This window comes from Oncorhynchus masou, chromosome 15 (genome assembly GCF_036934945.1).
Source record: "Oncorhynchus masou masou isolate Uvic2021 chromosome 15, UVic_Omas_1.1, whole genome shotgun sequence".
Lineage (NCBI taxonomy): Eukaryota > Metazoa > Chordata > Actinopteri > Salmoniformes > Salmonidae > Oncorhynchus > Oncorhynchus masou.
Window position 1 is genome coordinate 74,365,819 of NC_088226.1, and position 22,500 is coordinate 74,388,318.

Sequence of the window (22,500 nt, forward strand, 5' to 3'; positions counted from 1 at the left end):
ACACAGGTAGACCAGAGGATTTGGTATCCACACAGGTAGACTAGAGGATTAGGTATCCACACAGGTAGACCAGAGGATTAGGTATCCACACAGGTAGACCAGAGGATTAGGTATCCACACAGGTAGACCAGAGGATTAGGTATCCACACAGGTAGACCAGAGGATTAGGTATCCACACAGATAGACCAGAGGATTAGGTTTCCACACAGGTAGACCAGAGGATTAGGTATCCACACAGGTAGACCAGAGGATTAAGTATCCACACAGGTAGACCAGAGGATTAGGTATCCACACAGGTAGACCAGAGGATTAGGTATCCACACAGGTAGACCAGAGGATTAGGTATCCACACAGGTAGACCAGAGGATTAGGTATCCACACAGGTAGACCAGAGGATTAGGTATCCACACAGGTAGACCAGAGGATTAGGTATCCACACAGGTAGACCAGAGGATTAGGTATCCACACAGGTAGACCAGAGGATTAGGTATCCACACAGGTAGACCAGAGGATTAGGTATCCACACAGGTAGACCAGAGGATTAAGTATCCACACAGGTAGACCAGAGGATTAGGTATCCACACAGGTAGACCAGAGGATTAGGTATCCACACAGGTAGACCAGAGGATTTGGTATCCACACAGGTAGACTAGAGGATTAGGTATCCACACAGGTAGACCAGAGGATTAGGTATCCACACAGGTAGACCAGAGGATTAGGTATCCACACAGGTAGACCAGAGGATTAGGTATCCACACAGGTAGACCAGAGGATTAGGTATCCACACAGATAGACCAGAGGATTAGGTTTCCACACAGGTAGACCAGAGGATTAGGTATCCACACAGGTAGACCAGAGGATTAAGTATCCACACAGGTAGACCAGAGGATTAGGTATCCACACAGGTAGACCAGAGGATTAGGTATCCACACAGGTAGACCAGAGGATTAGGTATCCACACAGGTAGACCAGAGGATTAGGTATCCACACAGGTAGACCAGAGGATTAGGTATCCACACAGGTAGACCAGAGGATTAGGTATCCACACAGGTAGACCAGAGGATAAGGTATCCACACAGGTAGACCAGAGGATTAGGTATCCACACAGGTAGACCAGAGGATTAGGTATCCACACAGGTAGACCGAAGGATTAGGTGTCCACACAGGTAGACCAGAGGATTAGGTATCCACACAGGTAGACCAGAGGATTAGGTATCCACACAGGTAGACCAGAGGATTAGGTATCCACACAGGTAGACCAGAGGATTAGGTATCCGCACAGGTAGACCAGAGGATTAGGTATCCGCACAGGTAGACCAGAGGATTAGGTATCCGCACAGGTAGACCAGAGGATTAGGTATCCACACAGGTAGACCAGAGGATTAGGTATCCACACAGGTAGACCAGAGGATTAGGTATCCGCACAGGTAGACCAGAGGATTAGGTATCCGCACAGGTAGACCAGAGGATTAGGTATCCACACAGGTAGACCAGAGGATTAGGTATCCACACAGGTAGACCAGAGGATTAGGTATCCACACAGGTAGACCGAAGGATTAGGTATCCACACAGGTAGACCAGAGGATTAGGTATCCACACAGGTAGACCAGAGGATTAGGTATCCACACAGGTAGACCAGAGGATTAGGTATCCACACAGGTAGACCAGAGGATTAGGTATCCGCACAGGTAGACCAGAGGATTAGGTATCCACACAGGTAGACTAGAGGATTAGGTATCCACACAGGTAGACCAGAGGATTAGGTATCCACACAGGTAGACCAGAGGATTAGGTATCCACACAGGTAGACCAGAGGATTAGGTATCCACACAGGTAGACCGAAGGATTAGGTATCCACACAGGTAGACCAGAGGATTAGGTATCCACACAGGTAGACCAGAGGATTAGGTATCCACACAGGTAGACCAGAGGATTAGGTATCCACACAGGTAGACTAGAGGATTAGGTATCCACACAGGTAGACCAGAGGATTAGGTATCCACACAGGTAGACCAGAGGATTAGGTATCCACACAGGTAGACCGAAGGATTAGGTATCCACACAGGTAGACCAGAGGATTAGGTATCCACACAGGTAGACCAGAGGATTAGGTATCCACACAGGTAGACCAGAGGATTAGGTATCCACACAGGTAGATGTCAGAAGGTGAATTCACCAATTTGTAAGTCGCTCTGGATAAGAGCGTCTGCTAAATGACTTAAATGTAAATGTAAATGTAAATGTAGACTAGAGGATTAGGTATCCACACAGGTAGACCAGAGGATTAGGTATCCACACAGGTAGACCAGAGGATTAGGTATCCACACAGGTAGACCAGAGGATTAGGTATCCACACAGGTAGACCAGAGGATTAGGTATCCACACAGGTAGACTAGAGGATTAGGTATCCACACAGGTAGACCAGAGGATTAGGTATCCACACAGGTAGACCAGAGGATTAGGTATCCACACAGGTAGACCAGAGGATTAGGTATCCACACAGGTAGACCAGAGGATTAGGTATCCACACAGGTAGACCAGAGGATTAGGTATCCACACAGGTAAACCAGAGGATTAGGTATCCACACAGGTAGACCAGAGGATTAGGTATCCACACAGGTAGACCAGAGGATTAGGTATCCACACAGGTAGACCAGAGGATTAGGTATCCACACAGGTAGACCAGAGGATTAGGTATCCACACAGGTAGACCAGAGGATTAGGTATCCACACAGGTAGACCAGAGGATTAGGTATCCGCACAGGTAGACCAGAGGATTAGGTATCCGCACAGGTAGACCAGAGGATTAGGTATCCACACAGGTAGACCAGAGGATTAGGTATCCACACAGGTAGACCAGAGGATTAGGTATCCACACAGGTAGACCAGAGGATTAGGTATCCACACAGGTAGACCAGAGGATTAGGTATCCACACAGGTAGACCAGAGGATTAGGTATCCACACAGGTAGACCAGAGGATTAGGTATCCACACAGGTAGACCAGAGGATTAGGTATCCACACAGGTAGACCAGAGGATTAGGTATCCACACAGGTAGACCAGAGGATTAGGTATCCACACATGTAGACCAGAGGATTAGGTATCCACACAGGTAGACCAGAGGATTAGGTATCCACACAGGTAGACCAGAGGATTAGGTATCCGCACAGGTAGACCAGAGGATTAGGTATCCACACAGGTAGATCAGAGGATTAGGTATCCACACAGGTAGACCAGAGGATTAGGTATCCACACAGGTAGACCAGAGGATTAGGTATCCACACAGGTAGACCAGAGGATTAGGGGACACATTTTATAGTATTTTTCCCAAACTTTCAGCGCACGTTTTCCAACATACACTCAAATAAACATTTTTGGATCAATTTTAGAAAGTAGTTACATCTAATAGAAATGGATTGTTTTTACATTACATTATGTTTATCAATCACAACTAAAACACAACTAACACCTCCAAAGGAATAAATGTATTCATGTTTATCAATCACAACTAAAACACAACAAACACCTCCAAAAGGAATAAATGTATTCATGTTTATCAATCACAACTAAAACACAACTAACACCTCCAAAAGGAATAAATGTATTCATGTTTATCAATCACCACTAAAACACAACTAACACCTCCAAAAGGAATAAATGTATTCATGTTATAAATCACAACTAAAACACAACTAACACCTCCAAAAGGAATACATGTATTCATGTTTATCAATCACAACTAAAACACAACAAACACCTCCAAAAGGAATAAATTATGTCAGTTCTAGATTTTTGACTTCTGTTCGTCCAACTCAATCTGCTAACGTAAATAATAATGAAATCGTTTTTGTTTCCTCAGCCTAATGCCTTTGTCCGGTTTCTGTAGGTATCCCCATAGATAACATCAGGCTGGCTAGCTTTCATTTAGACAGATGTACATCCCAGCAAAAATATATTTTAGTCCCAAACCTTTACTTTACATTTTTATATATATATATATATATATATATATATATATATTAGATGTTCGGTGGTGACACTTTTTAAAAATACATGAAGATTTATCAACTTGCTCACTCATTTTCTACTAAATGTTTGTGTACAGTCTATTCAACATGTTGGCCATGCGGGAGAGGTTGTGACGTCAAAATGTGGACAACACTTTTTTAACTGACTTGGCAAGTTAAATAAAGGATAAATAAATAAACAATGTTAAAAAATTCTAGAAATGATGCATTTAGGAGTCAGGGTTTTGGACGGTCATCTCTCAATAGAAAAATGTCTATAAACAATGACTTTCTGTTATATAAATATAACATGATGTAAAAAAAAATGTCCCACATTTTTTTTGGGGGGGGGGGCACCTCTTCTGTAGATTCCCCCATATGGAGAACAGGGTGCCCTTTGGAACACAGTCCTGATGGTAGTAATCTGTAGATTCCCCCATATGGAGAACAGGGTGTCCTTTGGAACACAGTCCTGATGGTAGTAATCTGTAGATTCCCCCATATGGAGAACAGGGTGCCCTTTGGAACACAGTCCTGATCATAGTAATCTGTAGATTCCCCCATATGGAGAACAGGGTGCCCTTTGGAACACAGTCCTGATGGTAGTAATCTGTAGATTCCCCCATATGGAGAACAGGGTGCCCTTTGGAACACAGTCCTGATCATAGTAATCTGTAGATTCCCCCATATGGAGAACAGGGTGCCCTTTGGAACACAGTCCTGATGGTAGTAATCTGTAGATTCCCCCATATGGAGAACAGGGTGCCCTTTGGAACACAGTCCTGATGGTAGTAATCTGTAGATTCCCCCATATGGAGAACAGGGTGCCCTTTGGAACACAGTCCTGATCATAGTAATCTGTAGATTCCCCCATATGGAGAACAGGGTGCCCTTTGGAACACAGTCCTGATGGTAGTAATCTGTAGATTCCCCCTTATGGAGAACAGGGTGCCCTTTGGAACACAGTCCTGATGGTAGTAATCTGTAGATTCCCCATATGGAGAACAGGGTGCCCTTTGGAACACAGTCCTGATGGTAGTAATCTGTAGATTCCCCCATAGGGAGAACAGGGTGCCCTTTGGAACACAGTCCTGATGGTAGTAATCTGTAGATTCCCCCTTATGGAGAACAGGGTGCCCTTTGGAACACAGTCCTGATGGTAGTAATCTGTAGATTCCCCCATATGGAGAACAGGGTGCCCTTTGGAACACAGTCCTGATCATAGTAATCTGTAGATTCCCCCATATGGAGAACAGGGTGCCCTTTGGAACACAGTCCTGATGGTAGTAATCTGTAGATTCCCCCATATGGAGAACAGGGTGCCCTTTGGAACACAGTCCTGATGGTAGTAATCTGTAGATTCCCCCATATGGAGAACAGGGTGCCCTTTGGAACACAGTCCTGATCATAGTAATCTGTAGATTCCCCCATATGGAGAACAGGGTGCCCTTTGGAACACAGTCCTGATGGTAGTAATCTGTAGATTACCCCATATGGAGAACAGGGTGCCCTTTGGAACACAGTCCTGATGGTAGTAATCTGTAGATTCCCCCATATGGAGAACAGGGTGCCCTTTGGAACACAGTCCTGATCATAGTAATCTGTAGATTCCCCCATATGGAGAACAGGGTGCCCTTTGGAACACAGTCCTGATGGTAGTAATCTGTAGATTCCCCTTATGGAGAACAGGGTGCCCTTTGGAACACAGTCCTGATCGTAGTAATCTGTAGATTCCCCCATATGGAGAACAGGGTGCCCTTTGGAACACAGTCCTGATGGTAGTAATCTGTAGATTCCCCCATAGGGAGAACAGGGTGCCCTTTGGAACACAGTCCTGATGGTAGTAATCTGTAGATTCCCCCTTATGGAGAACAGGGTGCCCTTTGGAACACAGTCCTGATGGTAGTAATCTGTAGATTCCCCCATATGGAGAACAGGGTGCCCTTTGGAACACAGTCCTGATCATAGTAATCTGTAGATTCCCCCATATGGAGAACAGGGTGCCCTTTGGAACACAGTCCTGATGGTAGTAATCTGTAGATTCCCCCATATGGAGAACAGGGTGCCCTTTGGAACACAGTCCTGATGGTAGTAATCTGTAGATTCCCCCATATGGAGAACAGGGTGCCCTTTGGAACACAGTCCTGATGGTAGTAATCTGTAGATTCCCCCATATGGAGAACAGGGTGCCCTTTGGAACACAGTCCTGATGGTAGTAATCTGTAGATTCCCCCATATGGAGAACAGGGTGCCCTTTGGAACACAGTCCTGATGGTAGTAATCTGTAGATTCCCCCTTATGGAGAACAGGGTGCCCTTTGGAACACAGTCCTGATGGTAGTAATCTGTAGATTCCCCCATATGGAGAACAGGGTGCCCTTTGGAACACAGTCCTGATGGTAGTAATCTGTAGATTCCCCCATATGGAGAACAGGGTGCCCTTTGGAACACAGTCCTGATGGTAGTAATCTGTAGATTCCCCCATATGGAGAACAGGGTGCCCTTTGGAACACAGTCCTGATGGTAGTAATCTGTAGATTCCCCATATGGAGAACAGGGTGCCCTTTGGAACACAGTCCTGATGGTAGTAATCTGTAGATTCCCCCATATGGAGAACAGGGTGCCCTTTGGAACACAGTCCTGATGGTAGTAATCTGTAGATTCCCCCATATGGAGAACAGGGTGTCCTTTGGAACACAGTCCTGATGGTAGTAATCTGTAGATTCCCCCATATGGAGAACAGGGTGCCCTTTGGAACACAGTCCTGATGGTAGTAATCTGTAGATTCCCCCATATGGAGAACAGGGTGTCCTTTGGAACACAGTCCTGATGGTAGTAATCTGTAGATTCCCCCATATGGAGAACAGGGTGTCCTTTGGAACACAGTCCTGATGGTAGTAATCTGTAGATTCCCCCATATGGAGAACAGGGTGCCCTTTGGAACACAGTCCTGATGGTAGTAATCTGTAGATTCCCCCATATGGAGAACAGGGTGCCCTTTGGAACACAGTCCTGATGGTAGTAATCTGTAGATTCCCCCATATGGAGAACAGGGTGCCCTTTGGAACACAGTCCTGATGGTAGTAATCTGTAGATTCCCCCATATGGAGAACAGGGTGCCCTTTGGAACACAGTCCTGATGGTAGGAATATGTAGATTCCCCCATATGGAGAACAGGGTGCCCTTTGGAACACAGTCCTGATCGTAGTAATCTGTAGATTCCCCCATATGGAGAACAGGGTGCCCTTTGGAACACAGTCCTGATGGTAGTAATCTGTAGATTCCCCCATATGGAGAACAGGGTGCCCTTTGGAACACAGTCCTGATCATAGTAATCTGTAGATTCCCCCATATGGAGAACAGGGTGCCCTTTGGAACACAGTCCTGATGGTAGTAATCTGTAGATTCCCCCATATGGAGAACAGGGTGCCCTTTGGAACACAGTCCTGATGGTAGTAATCTGTAGATTCCCCCATATGGAGAACAGGGTGCCCTTTGGAACACAGTCCTGATGGTAGTAATCTGTAGATTCCCCCTTATGGAGAACAGGGTGCCCTTTGGAACACAGTCCTGATGGTAGTAATCTGTAGATTCCCCCATATGGAGAACAGGGTGCCCTTTGGAACACAGTCCTGATGGTAGTAATCTGTAGATTCCCCCATATGGAGAACAGGGTGCCCTTTGGAACACAGTCCTGATGGTAGTAATCTGTAGATTCCCCCATATGGAGAACAGGGTGCCCTTTGGAACACAGTCCTGATGGTAGTAATCTGTAGATTCCCCCATATGGAGAACAGGGTGCCCTTTGGAACACAGTCCTGATGGTAGTAATCTGTAGATTCCCCCATATGGAGAACAGGGTGCCCTTTGGAACACAGTCCTGATGGTAGTAATCTGTAGATTCCCCCATATGGAGAACAGGGTGTCCTTTGGAACACAGTCCTGATGGTAGTAATCTGTAGATTCCCCCATATGGAGAACAGGGTGCCCTTTGGAACACAGTCCTGATGGTAGTAATCTGTAGATTCCCCCATATGGAGAACAGGGTGTCCTTTGGAACACAGTCCTGATGGTAGTAATCTGTAGATTCCCCCATATGGAGAACAGGGTGTCCTTTGGAACACAGTCCTGATGGTAGTAATCTGTAGATTCCCCCATATGGAGAACAGGGTGCCCTTTGGAACACAGTCCTGATGGTAGTAATCTGTAGATTCCCCCATATGGAGAACAGGGTGCCCTTTGGAACACAGTCCTGATGGTAGTAATCTGTAGATTCCCCCATATGGAGAACAGGGTGCCCTTTGGAACACAGTCCTGATGGTAGTAATCTGTAGATTCCCCCATATGGAGAACAGGGTGCCCTTTGGAACACAGTCCTGATGGTAGTAATATGTAGATTCCCCCATATGGAGAACAGGGTGCCCTTTGGAACACAGTCCTGATCGTAGTAATCTGTAGATTCCCCCATATGGAGAACAGGGTGCCCTTTGGAACACAGTCCTGATGGTAGTAATCTGTAGATTCCCCCATATGGAGAACAGGGTGCCCTTTGGAACACAGTCCTGATGGTAGTAATCTGTAGATTCCCCATATGGAGAACAGGGTGCCCTTTGGAACACAGTCCTGATGGTAGTAATCTGTAGATTCCCCCATATGGAGAACAGGGTGCCCTTTGGAACACAGTCCTGATCATAGTAATCTGTAGATTCCCCCTTATGGAGAACAGGGTGTCCTTTGGAACACAGTCCTGATCATAGTAATCTGTAGATTCCCCCATATGGAGAACAGGGTGCCCTTTGGAACACAGTCCTGATCGTAGTAATCTGTAGATTCCCCCATATGGAGAACAGGGTGCCCTTTGGAACACAGTCCTGATGGTAGTAATCTGTAGATTCCCCCATATGGAGAACAGGGTGCCCTTTGGAACACAGTCCTGATGGTAGTAATCTGCTCTGAGGTCATTGGTTTAGGTTATGCCACTGATCGGGTTATGAATGACAGGTTGTTGTGTTATGTAGTTGTTGTTCCCACAGAGGTAGCAACAATGCTGCTGTTCATTATGGTGATCATCTCAGACTGGCCTTGAGGTCGTGACAGCTGATAGGCCGAACAGATTCAGACTGGCCTTGAGGTCGTGGCAGCTGATAGGCCGAACAGATTCAGACTGGCCTTGAGGTCGTGGCAGCTGATAGGCCAAACAGATTCAGACTGGCCTTGAGGTCATGGCAGCTGATAGGCCGAACAGATTCAGACTGGCCTTGAGGTCGTGACAGCTGATAGGCCAAACAGATTCAGACTGGCCTTGAGGTCATGGCAGCTGATAGGCCGAACAGATTCAGACTGGCCTTGAGGTCGTGGCAGCTGATAGGCCGAACAGATTCAGACTGGCCTTGAGGTCGTGGCAGCTGATAGGCCAAACAGATTCAGACTGGCCTTGAGGTCGTGGCAGCTGATAGGCCGAACAGATTCAGACTGGCCTTGAGGTCGTGGCAGCTGATAGGCCAAACAGATTCAGACTGGCCTTGAGGTCGTGGCAGCTGATAGGCCGAACAGATTCAGACTGGCCTTGAGGTCGTGGCAGCTGATAGGCCAAACAGATTCAGACTGGCCTTGAGGTCGTGGCAGCTGATAGGCCAAACAGATTCAGACTGGCCTTGAGGTCGTGACAGCTGATAGGCCGAACAAATTCAGACTGGCCTTGAGGTCGTGACAGCTGATAGGCCGAACAAATTCAGACTGGCCTTGAGGTCGTGGCAGCTGATAGGCCAAACAGATTCAGACTGGCCTTGAGGTCGTGGCAGCTGATAGGCCGAACAGATTCAGACTGGCCTTGAGGTCGTGGCAGCTGATAGGCCAAACAGATTCAGACTGGCCTTGAGGTCGTGGCAGCTGATAGGCCAAACAGATTCAGACTGGCCTTGAGGTCGTGACAGCTGATAGGCCGAACAAATTCAGACTGGCCTTGAGGTCGTGGCAGCTGATAGGCCAAACAGATTCAGACTGGCCTTGAGGTCGTGACAGCTGATAGGCCGAACAAATTCAGACTGGCCTTGAGGTCGTGACAGCTGATAGGCCGAACAAATTCAGACTGGCCTTGAGGTCGTAGAATTGACTCCAACCCTGATAACATTTACAGTAGCAAAATGAATACAGATATGTTTCAAACTGTCCCATTTTCCTCACATCCTGTGTTTTATTACTGCAGGACCTGAGCAGCAGCTACTACAATGACTACGTCAAGAATATACTAAAGAAGAAGAAGCCTTCTAAAACCAGGTCAGAAACATTGCTTTGTCCCCACATTGACTGTTTTGGCAAATCCACCCCTGTCTCAAACATCCTTCTGATATGCTATGAGCTATGACATCTCTTGAAGCAGAGTGTTCCTGGCCAGGAAGCGAGCCACTGCTGCCAACAGACAGGGTTAGGATTAGGAATGCCTTCAGTAACTGGCAGCAAAATCACCTTCAGAAATAGCATACAAATTACTTGTTGGAACAAGCAGGGGGTTTCACCCTCCAACCCAGTTTAGAAAGAGGAACATTATTCGAGCTGATTTGCTTTTCATATCAGATAGTCCTTTTTCCAATGGAGCTCAGAATAGCCAGACACAATGCACATAACATGAATATCCATTATAGTAACCCATCCTGGCCAGACACCATGCACACACATGTTCTAGAATAGAGGGTCATTCCATGGAGCATTCAGAATAGAGAGTTCTTCACAGAGTCAGTCCAAGGAGCAGTCTAGAATAGAGACTTCTTCACAGAGTCAGTCCATGGAGCATTCTAGAATAGAGAGTTCTTCACAGAGTCAGTCCACGGAGCATTCTAGAATAGAGAGTTATTCACAGAGTCAGTCCATGGAGCATTCTAGAATAGAGAGTTCTTCACAGAGTCAGTCCAAGGAGCATTATAGAATAGAACGTCCTTTCCAGGGTCATTCCATTGTACATGGGGCGGTAGAGTAGCCTAGTGGTTAGAGCGTTGGAATAGTAACCGAAAGGTTGCAGGTTCGAATCCTCGAGCTGACGAGGTACAAATCTGTCGTTCTGCCCCTGAACAGGCAGTTAACCCACTGTTCCTAGGCCGTCATTGAAAATAAGAATTTGTTCTTAACTGACTTGCCTAGTAAAATAAAGGTAAAATTAAAAATAAAATAAAAAACATTCTAAAATAGAGAGTTCTTTCCAGAGGCATTCCTTGGAGCATTTAGGAATAGACAGTTATTTCCAGAGTAATTCCATGGAGGATTCTAGAATAGTGATTTCTTTCCAGAGTCATTCCATGGAGAATTCTAGAATAGAGAATTCTTCCCAGAGTCAGTCCAAGGAGCAGTCTAGAATAGAGAGTTCTTCACAGAGTCAGTCCACGGAGCAGTCTAGAATAGAGAGTTCTTCACAGAGTCAGTCCAAGGAGCAGTCTAGAATAGAGAGTTCTTCACAGAGTCAGTCCACGGAGCAGTCTAGAATAGAGAGTTCTTCACAGAGTCAGTCCACGGAGCAGTCTAGAATAGAGAGTTCTTCACAGAGTCAGTCCAAGGAGCAGTCTAGAATAGTGAGTTCTTTCCAGAGTCAGTCCAAGGAGCAGTCTAGAATAGAGAGTTCTTCACAGAGTCAGTCCAAGGAGCAGTCTAGAATAGAGAGTTCTTCACAGAGTCAGTCCACGGAGCAGTCTAGAATAGAGAGTTCTTCACAGAGTCAGTCCAAGGAGCAGTCTAGAATAGAGAGTTCTTCACAGAGTCAGTCCAAGGAGCATTCAGAATAGAGACTTCTTCACAGAGTCAGTCCACGGAGCAGTCTAGAATAGAGAGTTCTTCACAGAGTCAGTCCACGGAGCATTCAGAATAGAGACTTCTTCACAGAGTCAGTCCACGGAGCAGTCTAGAATAGAGAGTTCTTCACAGAGTCAGTCCACGGAGCATTCTAGAATAGAACGTCCTTTCCAGAGTCATTCCATTGTACATGGGGCGGCAGGGTAGCCTAGTGGTTAGAGCGTTGGAATAGTAACCGAAAGGTTGCAGGTTCGAATCCTCGAGCTGACGAGGTACAAATCTGTCGTTCTGCCCCTGAACAGGCAGTTAACCCACTGTTCCTAGGCCGTCATTGAAAATAAGAATTCGTTCTTAACTGACTTGCCTAGTAAAATAAAGGTAAAATTAAAAATAAAATAAAAAACATTCTAAAATAGAGTTCTTTCCAGAGTCATTCCTTGGAGCATTTAGGAATAGACAGTTATTTCCAGAGTTATTCCATGGAGGATTCTAGAATAGTGAGTTCTTTCCAGAGTCATTCCATGGAGAATTCTAGAATAGAGAATTCTTCCCAGAGTCATTCCGTGGAGCATTCTAGAATAGAGAATTCTTCCCAGAGTCATTCCGTGGAGCATTCTAGAATAGAGAATTCTTCCCAAGTCATTCCATGGAGGATTCTAGAATAGTGAGTTATTTCTAGATTCATCCCATGGAGCATTCTAGAATAGAGAGTTCTTTCCAGAGTCATTCCATGGAGCATTCTAGAATAGAGAGTTATTTCTAGAGTCATTCCATGGAGCATTCTAGAATAGAGAGTTCTTTCCAGAGTCATTCCAATGTAGAATTCTAGAATAGAGTTATTTCCAGAGTCATTCCTTGGAGCATTCTAGAATAGAGGGTTCTTTACAGAGTCATTCCATGGAGCATTCTAGAATAGAGAGTTCTTTCCAGAGTCATTCCATGGAGCATTCTAGAATAGAGAGTTATTTCTAGAGTCATTCCATGGAGCATTCTAGAATAGAGAGTTCTTTCCAGAGTCATTCCAATGTAGAATTCTAGAATAGAGTTATTTCCAGAGTCATTCCTTGGAGCATTCTAGAATAGAGGGTTCTTTACAGAGTCATTCCATGGAGCATTCTAGAATAGAGAGTTCTTTCCAGAGTCATTCCATGGAGCATTCTAGAATAGAGAGTTATTTCTAGAGTCATTCCATGGAGCATTCTAGAATAGAGAGTTCTTTCCAGAGTCATTCCAATGTAGAATTCTAGAATAGAGTTATTTCCAGAGTCATTCCTTGGAGCATTCTAGAATAGAGGGTTCTTTACAGAGTCATTCCATGGAGCATTCTAGAATAGAGAGTTCTTTCTAGAGTCATTCCATGGAGCATTCTAGAATAGAGAGTCCTTTCCAGAGTCATTCCAATTCTAGAATAGAGTTATTTCCAGTGTCACGGTCGTCCTCCTCTTCATCTGAAGAGTGAAGCTAATGCGAGCTGCACTGAAACAAGCGATCAACATAGACAATCACCCACAAACAAACAGTGCAACCCAGGCTACCTAAGTATGATTCTCAATCAGAGACAACTAATGACACCTGCCTCTGATTGAGAACCATACTAGGCCGAAACATAGAAATCCCAAATCATAGAAAATCAAACATAGACTGCCCACCCAACTCACGCCCTGACCATACTAAATAAAGACAAAACAAAGGAAATAAAGGTCAGAACGTGACATCCAGGGTCATTCCATGGAACATTCTCAAAACATTCTCACTGAAACATCTCCACATAAAGGAAAAGTCCCACTTTGAATGTTGTTGATCCACTTACCTAATTGACAGACTGAAAAGTAGGAAGCCTGTACATAATAAAAATTTTGCAAAACATTCAATGACAAGAGGAAAAGAGGACAGGAGAAGGAGAGGAGGAAAAGAGGACAGGAGGAGGATAAGAGGACAGGAGAAGAGGAGGATAAGAGGACAGGATGAGAGGAGGAGAGGAGGATAAGAGGACAGGATGAGAGGAGGAGAGGAGGATAAGAGGACAGGATGAGAGGAGGAAAAGAGGACAGGATGAGAGGAGGAAAAGAGGACAGGAGGAGGATAAGAGGACAGGAGGAGAGGAGGATAAGAGGACAGGAGGAGAGGAGGATAAGAGGACAGGAGGAGAGGAGGAGGGAGGATAAGAGGACAGGAGGAGAGGAGGAGCGAGGATAAGAGGACAGGAGGAGAGGAGGATAAGAGGACAGGAGGAGAGGAGGATAAGAGGACAGGAGGAGAGGAGGATAAGAGGACAGGAGAAGGAGAGGAGGATAAGAGGACAGGAGGAGAGGAGGAGGGAGGATAAGAGGACAGGAGGAGAGGAGGAGGGAGGATAAGAGGACAGGAGGAGAGGAGGAGAGGAGGAGAGGAGGAGGGAGGATAAGAGGAGAGGAGGAGAGGAGGATAAGAGGACAGGAGGAGAGGAGGATAAGAGGACAGGAGGAGAGGAGGATAAGAGGACAGGAGAAGGAGAGGAGGATAAGAGGACAGGAGGAGAGGAGGAGGGAGGATAAGAGGACAGGAGGAGAGGAGGATAAGAGGACAGGAGGAGAGGAGGAGGGAGGATAAGAGGACAGGAGGAGAGGAGGATAAGAGGACAGGAGGAGAGGAGGATAAGAGGACAGGAGGAGAGGAGGACAAGAGGACAGGAGAAGGAGAGGAGGATAAGAGGACAGGAGGAGAGGAGGAGGGAGGATAAGAGGACAGGAGGAGAGGAGGAGGGAGGATAAGAGGACAGGAGGAGAGGAGGAGAGGAGGAGAGGAGGAGGGAGGATAAGAGGAGAGGAGGAGAGGAGGAGAGGAGGAGGGAGGATAAGAGGACAGGAGGAGAGGAGGAGAGGAGGATAAGAGGACAGGAGAAGGAGAGGAGGATAAGAGGACAGGAGGAGAGGAGGAGAGGAGGATAAGAGGACAGGAGAAGGAGAGGAGGATAAGAGGACAGGAGGAGAGGAGGAGGGAGGATAAGAGGACAGGAGGAGAGGAGGAGGGAGGATAAGAGGACAGGAGGAGAGGAGGAGAGGAGGATAAGAGGACAGGAGAAGGAGAGGAGGATAAGAGGACAGGAGGAGAGGAGGAGAGGAGGATAAGAGGACAGGAGGATAAGAGGACAAGAGGACAAGAGGACAGGAGGATAAGAGGACAGGAGAAGGAGAGGAGGATAAGAGGACAGGAGGACAGGAGGATAAGAGGACAAGAGGACAGGAGGATAAGAGGACAGGAGAAGGAGAGGAGGATAAGAGGACAGGAGAAGGAGAGGAGGATAAGAGGACAGGAGGACAGGAGGATAAGAGGACAAGAGGACAGGAGGATAAGAGGACAAGAGGACAGGAGGAGAGGAGGATAAGAGGACAGGAGAAGGAGAGGAGGATAAGAGGACAGGAGGACAGGAGGATAAGAGGACAAGAGGACAGGAGGAGAGGAGGATAAGAGGACAGGAGAAGGAGAGGAGGATAAGAGGATAAGAGGAGAGGAGGAGAGGAGGATAAGAGGACAGGAGGATAAGAGGACAGGAGGAGAGGAGGAGAGGAGGATAAGAGGACAGGAGAAGGAGAGGAGGAGAGGAGGATAAGAGGAGAGGAGGATAAGAGGACAGGAGGACAGGAGGATAAGAGGACAGGAGGAGAGGAGGATAAGAGGACAGGAGAAGGAGAGGAGGATAAGAGGACAAGAGGAGAGGAGGAGAGGAGGATAAGAGGACAGGAGGATAAGAGGACAGGAGGAGAGGAGGAGAGGAGGATAAGAGGACAGGATGAGAGGAGGAGAGGAGGATAAGAGGACAGGAGGATAAGAGGACAGGAGGAGAGGAGGAGAGGAGGATAAGAGGACAGGATGAGAAGAGGACAGGGGGACAGGAGGATAAGAGGACAGGAGGACAGGAGGATAAGAGGACAGGAGGATAAGAGGATAAGAGGACAGGAGGATAAGAGGACAGGAGGATAAGAGGACAGGAGGACAGGAGGATAAGAGGACAGGAGGATAAGAGGACAGGAGGATAAGAGGACAGGAGGACAGGAGGATAAGAGGACAGGAGGATAAGAGGACAGGAGGATAAGAGGACAGGAGGACAGGAGGATAAGAGGACAGGAGGATAAGAGGACAGGAGGACAGGAGGATAAGAGGACAGGAGGACAGGAGGATAAGAGGACAGGAGGATAAGAGGACAGGAGGACAGGAGGACAGGAGGACAGGAGGATAAGAGGACAGGAGGACAGGAGGACAGGAGGATAAGAGGATAAGAGGAGAGGAGGATAAGAGGATAAGAGGATAAGAGGACAGGAGGATAAGAGGATAAGAGGATAAGAGGACAGGAGGAGGATAAGAGGACAGGAAGGAGAGGAGGAGAGGGGAAAGGAGTGTAAAGGTTGTTGAATAGTTGTTCTGTTGGCCTCATTGTGACTCACAGGAGATACCGTATTGGCTGGAAACCTGTTGGGCTTTACCAGGAAGTGACCACACAGGGAGATATGATCATACAGTAGGAAGATTGTGTGGCAGTTACATAGGAACAATATGTGTTCTGTATGGACATGGGTCATGATATACAGTTACATAGGAACAATATGTGTTCTGTATGGACATGGGTCAAATTATACAGTTACATAGGAACAATATGTGTTCTGTATGGACATGGGTCAAACAGTTACATAGGAACAATATGTGTTCTGTATGGACATGGGTCAAATTATACAGTTACATAGGAACAATATGTGTTCTGTATGGACATGGGTCATGATATACAGTTACATAGGAACAATATGTGTTCTGTATGGACATGGGTCATGATATACAGTTACATAGGAACAATATGTGTTCTGTATGGACATGGGTCAAATTATACAGTTACATATGAACAATATGTGTTCTGTATGGACATGGGTCAAATTATACAGTTACATAGGAACAATATGTGTTCTGTATGGACATGGGTCAAATTATACAGTTACATAGGAACAATATGTGTTCTGTATGGACATGGGTCAAATTATACAGTTACATAGGAACAATATGTGTTCTGTATGGACATGGGTCAAACAGTTACATAGGAACAATATGTGTTCTGTATGGACATGGGTCATGATATAATCCATACACAGAGCATGTTACATTATTGTCTTTGATCTAAAAAGCATTTAAAAACACAATCAGTACAGAGCTTTCAGAAGGTATTCACACCCGTTGACTTATTCTACCTAATTTTTTTGTTACACCCTGAATTCAAAATGGATTTAATATTTTTATTTTAAACAATATACACTCAATACCCCATAATGACAAAGTTAAACATCTTTTTATTTTTATTTTTGCACATTAATTGGAAATTACATACAGAAATGTCTCATTTTCATAAGTATTCACATCCCTGGGTCAAAACTTTGTAGATGCACCTTTGGCAGTGATAACAGCTGTGAGTCTTTATGGGTAATTTGGCCTTGTGTTTAAGGGCATTGTCCTGCTGAAAGGTTTATTCATATCCAAATGTCTGTTGGTAAGCCGACTGAACCAGCTTTTCATCTAGGATTTTGCCTGTGCTTAGCTCAATTCTGTTTCTTTTTTATCCTGAAAAACTCCACAGTCCTTAACGATTACAATCATACCCACAACATGATGCAGCCACCACTATGCTTGAAAAAAGGAGAGTTGTACTGAGTAATGTCTTTTATTGGATTTGCACCAAACATAACACTTTTGTATTCAGGACAAAAAGTGAATTTCATGACAAATTTTTTGCAGTATTACTTTAGTGCCTTGTAAACAGGATGTATGTTTTGCAATATTATTTGTTCTGTACAGGCTTCCTTCTTTTCACTCTGTCAATTAGGTTTGTATTGTGGAGTAACTACAATGTATTTGATCGATCAGTTTTCTCCTGTCACAGCCATTAAACTCTGTAACTGTTTTAAAGTCACCATTGGCCTCATTGTGAAATCCCTGAGCAGTTTCCCTCCTCTCCGGCAACTGAGTTAGGAAGGACGCCTGTATCTTTGTAGTGACTGGGTGTATTGATACACCATCCATAGTGTAAATTATTAACTTCACCATGCTCAAAGGGATATTCAATGTCAGCTTTTTTTTTTACCCATCTACCAATAGGTGCCATTCTTTTTACGAGGCATTGGAAAACCTCTGTGGTTTTGAATGAATCTGTGTTTGAAATTCATTGCTCGACAGAGGGACCTCACCAGTGGTGGAAAAAGCCCTCAATTGTCATACTTGAGTAAAAGTAAAGATACAATAGAAAATGACTCAAGTAAAAATGAAAGTTAACCAGGTAAATACTACTTAAAGTCAAAGTTTTCAGTTTTGAATATACTTAAGCATCAAAAGTAACTTTTCACATTTCTTAAGCAAACGGTTTAAAAAAATATTTTTGGATAGCCAGGGGCACACACCAACACTCAAGACATAATTTACAAACTAAACATTTGTGTTTAGTGAGTCCTCCAGATCAGAGTCAGTAGGGATGACCAGGGATGTTCTCTGTTTAGTGAGTCCTCCAGATCAGAGGCAGTAGGGATGACCAGGGATGTTCTCTGTTTAGTGAGTCCTCCAGATCAGAGTCAGTAGGGATGACTAGGGAGGTTCTCTGTTTAGTGAGTCCACCAGATCAGAGGCAGTAGGGATGACCAGGGATGTTCTCTGTTTAGTGAGTCCTCCAGATCAGAGGCAGTAGGGATGACCAGGGATGTTCTCTGTTTAGTGAGTCCTCCAGATCAGAGGCAGTAGGGATGACCAGGGATGTTCTCTGTTTAGTGAGTCGCCCAGATCAGAGTCAGTAGGGATGACCAGGGATGTTCTCTGTTTAGTGAGTCCTCCAGATCAGAGGCGGTAGGGATGACCAGGGATGTTCTCTGTTTAGTGAGTCCTCCAGATCAGAGGCAGTAGGGATGACCAGGGATGTTCTCTTGATAAGTGTGTGAATTGGACCATGTTTCTGTCCTGTTTAAGCATTCACAATGTAAGGAGTACTTTTGGGTGTCAGTGAAAATGTATGGAGTAAAAATTACATTATGTTCTTTAGGAATGTAGTGAAGTAAAAGTTGTTAAAAATATAAATAGTAAAATACAGATACCCAAAAAAACTAATTGAAAGTATTTTTATTGAAGTATTTTACACCACTGGACCTTACAGATAATTGTGTGGTGTACAGAGATGAGGTTGTCATTCACATATCATATTAAACACTATTATTGCAAACCACCTGACCTGATGACTCCTGGCTGTCCCTGTCCCCAGTCCACCTGGTCGTGCTGCTGATCCAGTTTCTGCTGTTCTGCCTGCGGCTTTTGAACCCTGACCTGTACTCTGTCTTTCCCAATTTGAATATTTTTTTCACAAATTGGTCCTTGTCCAATCAGATCAGCTGTGCCTGCGTAAACGCAACCAAAGACTCATATACACTGAGTATACAAAACATTAAGACAGCATTTCCCAAACTTGGTGCTCTGGACCCTAAGAGGTGCACATTTTGTATTTATCCCATACATTACACAGCTGATACAAATGATCAAAGCTTGATGATTAGTTATTTTACTCAGCGGTCCAAAACCCAAACGTTCACCCCTTTGGGGTCACGGGGACAGAGGGAAACCCTGCATTGAGAACACCTGCTCTTTCCAGACTGACTGACCAGGTGAATCCAGGTGAAAGCTATGATCCCTTATTGATGTCACCTGTTAAACCCACTTCAATCAGTGTAGATGAAGGGGAGGAGACGGGTTAAAGAAGGATTTTTAAGCCTTGAGACAATTGAGACATGGATTGTGTATTTATAATTTTCAAAGGATGATTGGCCAAGACAAAATATTTAAGTGCCTTTGAATGGAGTATGGTAGTAGGTGCCAGGTGCACCAGTTTGGGTCAAGATCTGCAAAGCTGCTGGGTTTTTCACACTCAACAGTTTCCTGTGTATCGGGAATGGTCCACCATCCAAAGGACATCCAGCCAACTTGACACAACTGTGGGAAGCATTAGAGTCAACATGGGCCAGCATCCCTGTGGGACGCTTTCGACACCTTGTAGAGTCAACATGGGCCAGCATCCCTGTGGAACACTTTCGACACCTTGTACAGTCCATGTCTAGTACTAATTGAGGTTGTTCTGACAACTTGTACAGTCCATGTCCAGTACTAATTGAGGTTGTTCAACTCAATATCAGGAAGGTGTTGTTAATGAATGTTTTGTACGCTCAGCATAAGTAACCTGTCTGTCTCTTCCCTCAGTACAAGCACAGAGAAGCCCACACTGGTGGAGAGGATAACTGATGCTGTGAAGTCCTACATCTACATACCAGAGGAAGGTAACTATATATATACTATAACTACATCGGTATATAATGTATTAGCAGCCTACCTTTACTGTCTAAATCCTGCAAATGTTTTTCACTTCTTTTCACCAACAGTTTTCCGGTTTCCCCTGAAGCTGGCGATATCCGGAGTAGTGTCATTTACCGCTCTTTACCAGGTACTAATGTGTTACCCTAACCTACGTCATTGTATTAGAATAACCTACATCATTGTATTAGTCTAACCTATGCCATTGTATTAGTCTAACCTACATCACTGTATTAGTCTAACCTACGTCATTGTATTAGTCTAACCTACATCATTGTATTAGTCTAACCTACATCATTGTATTAGTCTAACCTACGTCATTGTATTAGTCTAACCTACATCATTGTATTAGTCTAAACTACATCATTGTATAAAACTAACCTACATCATTGTATTAGTCGAAACTACATCATTGTATTAGTCTAACCTACGTCATTGTATTAGTCTAACCTACGTCATTGTATTAGTCTAACCTACGTCATTGTATTAGTCTAACCTACATCATTGTATTAGTCTAAACTACATCATTGTATAAAACTAACCTACATCATTGTATTAGTCGAAACTACATCATTGTATTAGTCTAACCTACGTCATTGTATTAGTCTAACCTACATCATTATATAACTCTAACCTACATCATATTATAAGTCTAATCTACATTATTGTTTTAGTCTAGCCTACATCAATATATAACTCTAACCTACATCATTGTATTACTAACCTACATCATTTTACTAGTCTAACCTACATCATTTTACTAGTCTAACCTACATCATTTTACTAGTCTAACCTACATCATTTTACTAGTCTAACCTACATCATTTTACTAGTCTAACCTACATCATTTTACTAGTCTAACCTACATCATTTTGTTAGGATTTTATTATTTTAAACTGAATCAATTTAGTAGTATTTTATTAGTCTAACCTAATTTTGTAGTCTATCAGATTATTATGATTGGTACTGTACAGGTACTAATCTAGTAGTCTATCAGATTATTATGATAGGTACTAATGTGGTAGTCTATCAGATTATTATGATTGGTACTATACAGGAACTAATCTAGTAGTCTATCAGATTATTATGATTGGTACTGTACAGGTTCTAATCAAGTAGTCTATCAGATTATTATGATTGGTACTGTACAGGAACTAATCTAGTAGTCTATCAGATTATTATGATAGGTACTGTACAGGTACTAATCTAGTAGTCTATCAGATTATTATGATAGGTACTATACAGGAACTAATCTAGTAGTCTATCAGATTATTATGATTGGTACTGTACAGGTACTAATCTAGTAGTCTATCAGATTATTATGATAGGTACTGTACAGGTACTAATCTAGTAGTCTATCAGATTATTATGATAGGGACTGTACAGGTACTAATCTAGTAGTCTATCAGATTATTATGATTGGTACTGTACAGGAACTAATCTAGTAGTCTATCAGATTATTATGATAGGTACTGTACAGGTACTAATCTAGTAGTCTATCAGATTATTATGATAGGTACTGTACAGGTACGAATCTAGTAGTCTATCAGATTATTATGATATGTACTGTACAGGTACTAATCTAGTAGTCTATCAGATTATTATGATAGGTACTATACAGGTACTAATCTAGTAGTCTATCAGATTATTATGATAGGTACTGTACAGGTACTAATCTAGTAGTCTATCAGATTATTATGATAGGTACTGTACAGGTACTAATCTAGTAGTCTATCAGATTATTATGATAGGTACTGTACAGGTACTAATCTAGTAGTCTATCAGATTATTATGATAGGTACTGTACAGGTACTAATCTAGTAGTCTATCAGATTATTATGATAGGTACTGTACAGGTACTAATCTAGTAGTCTATCAGATTATTATGATAGGTACTGTACAGGTACTAATCTAGTAGTCTATCAGATTATTATGATAGGTACTGTACAGGTACTAATCTAGTAGTCTATCAGATTATTATGATATGTACTGTACAGGTACTAATCTAGTAGTCTATCAGATTATTATGATAGGTACTGTACAGGTACTAATCTAGTAGTCTATCAGATTATTATGATAGGTACTGTACAGGTACTAATCTAGTAGTCTATCAGATTATTATGATAGGTACTGTACAGGTACTAATCTAGTAGTCTATCAGATTATAATGATTGGTACTATACAGGAACTAATCTAGTAGTCTATCAGATTATTATGATTGGTACTGTACAGGTACTAATCTAGTAGTCTATCAGATTATTATGATAGGTACTGTACAGGTACTAATCTAGTAGTCTATCAGATTATTATGATAGGTACTGTACAGTTACTAATTTTGTAGTCTATCAGATTATTATGATAGGTAC

The 22,500-nt window shown here is 43.8% G+C and overlaps 1 protein-coding gene across 2 annotated transcripts in view; it reads left to right on the top strand.

Moving 5' to 3' along the window:
* stra6 (signaling receptor and transporter of retinol STRA6) overlaps positions 1-22,500 on the top strand; it is a 173,720-nt gene that overhangs the window by 86,960 nt on the left and 64,260 nt on the right. For both annotated transcript variants that reach the window (XM_064990227.1, XM_064990225.1), the window contains 3 exons: positions 10,212-10,282; positions 20,024-20,100; positions 20,203-20,264. In XM_064990227.1, the coding sequence (XP_064846299.1) occupies positions 10,212-10,282; positions 20,024-20,100; positions 20,203-20,264 (210 nt within the window). The remainder of the gene's footprint in view (positions 1-10,211; positions 10,283-20,023; positions 20,101-20,202; positions 20,265-22,500) is intronic.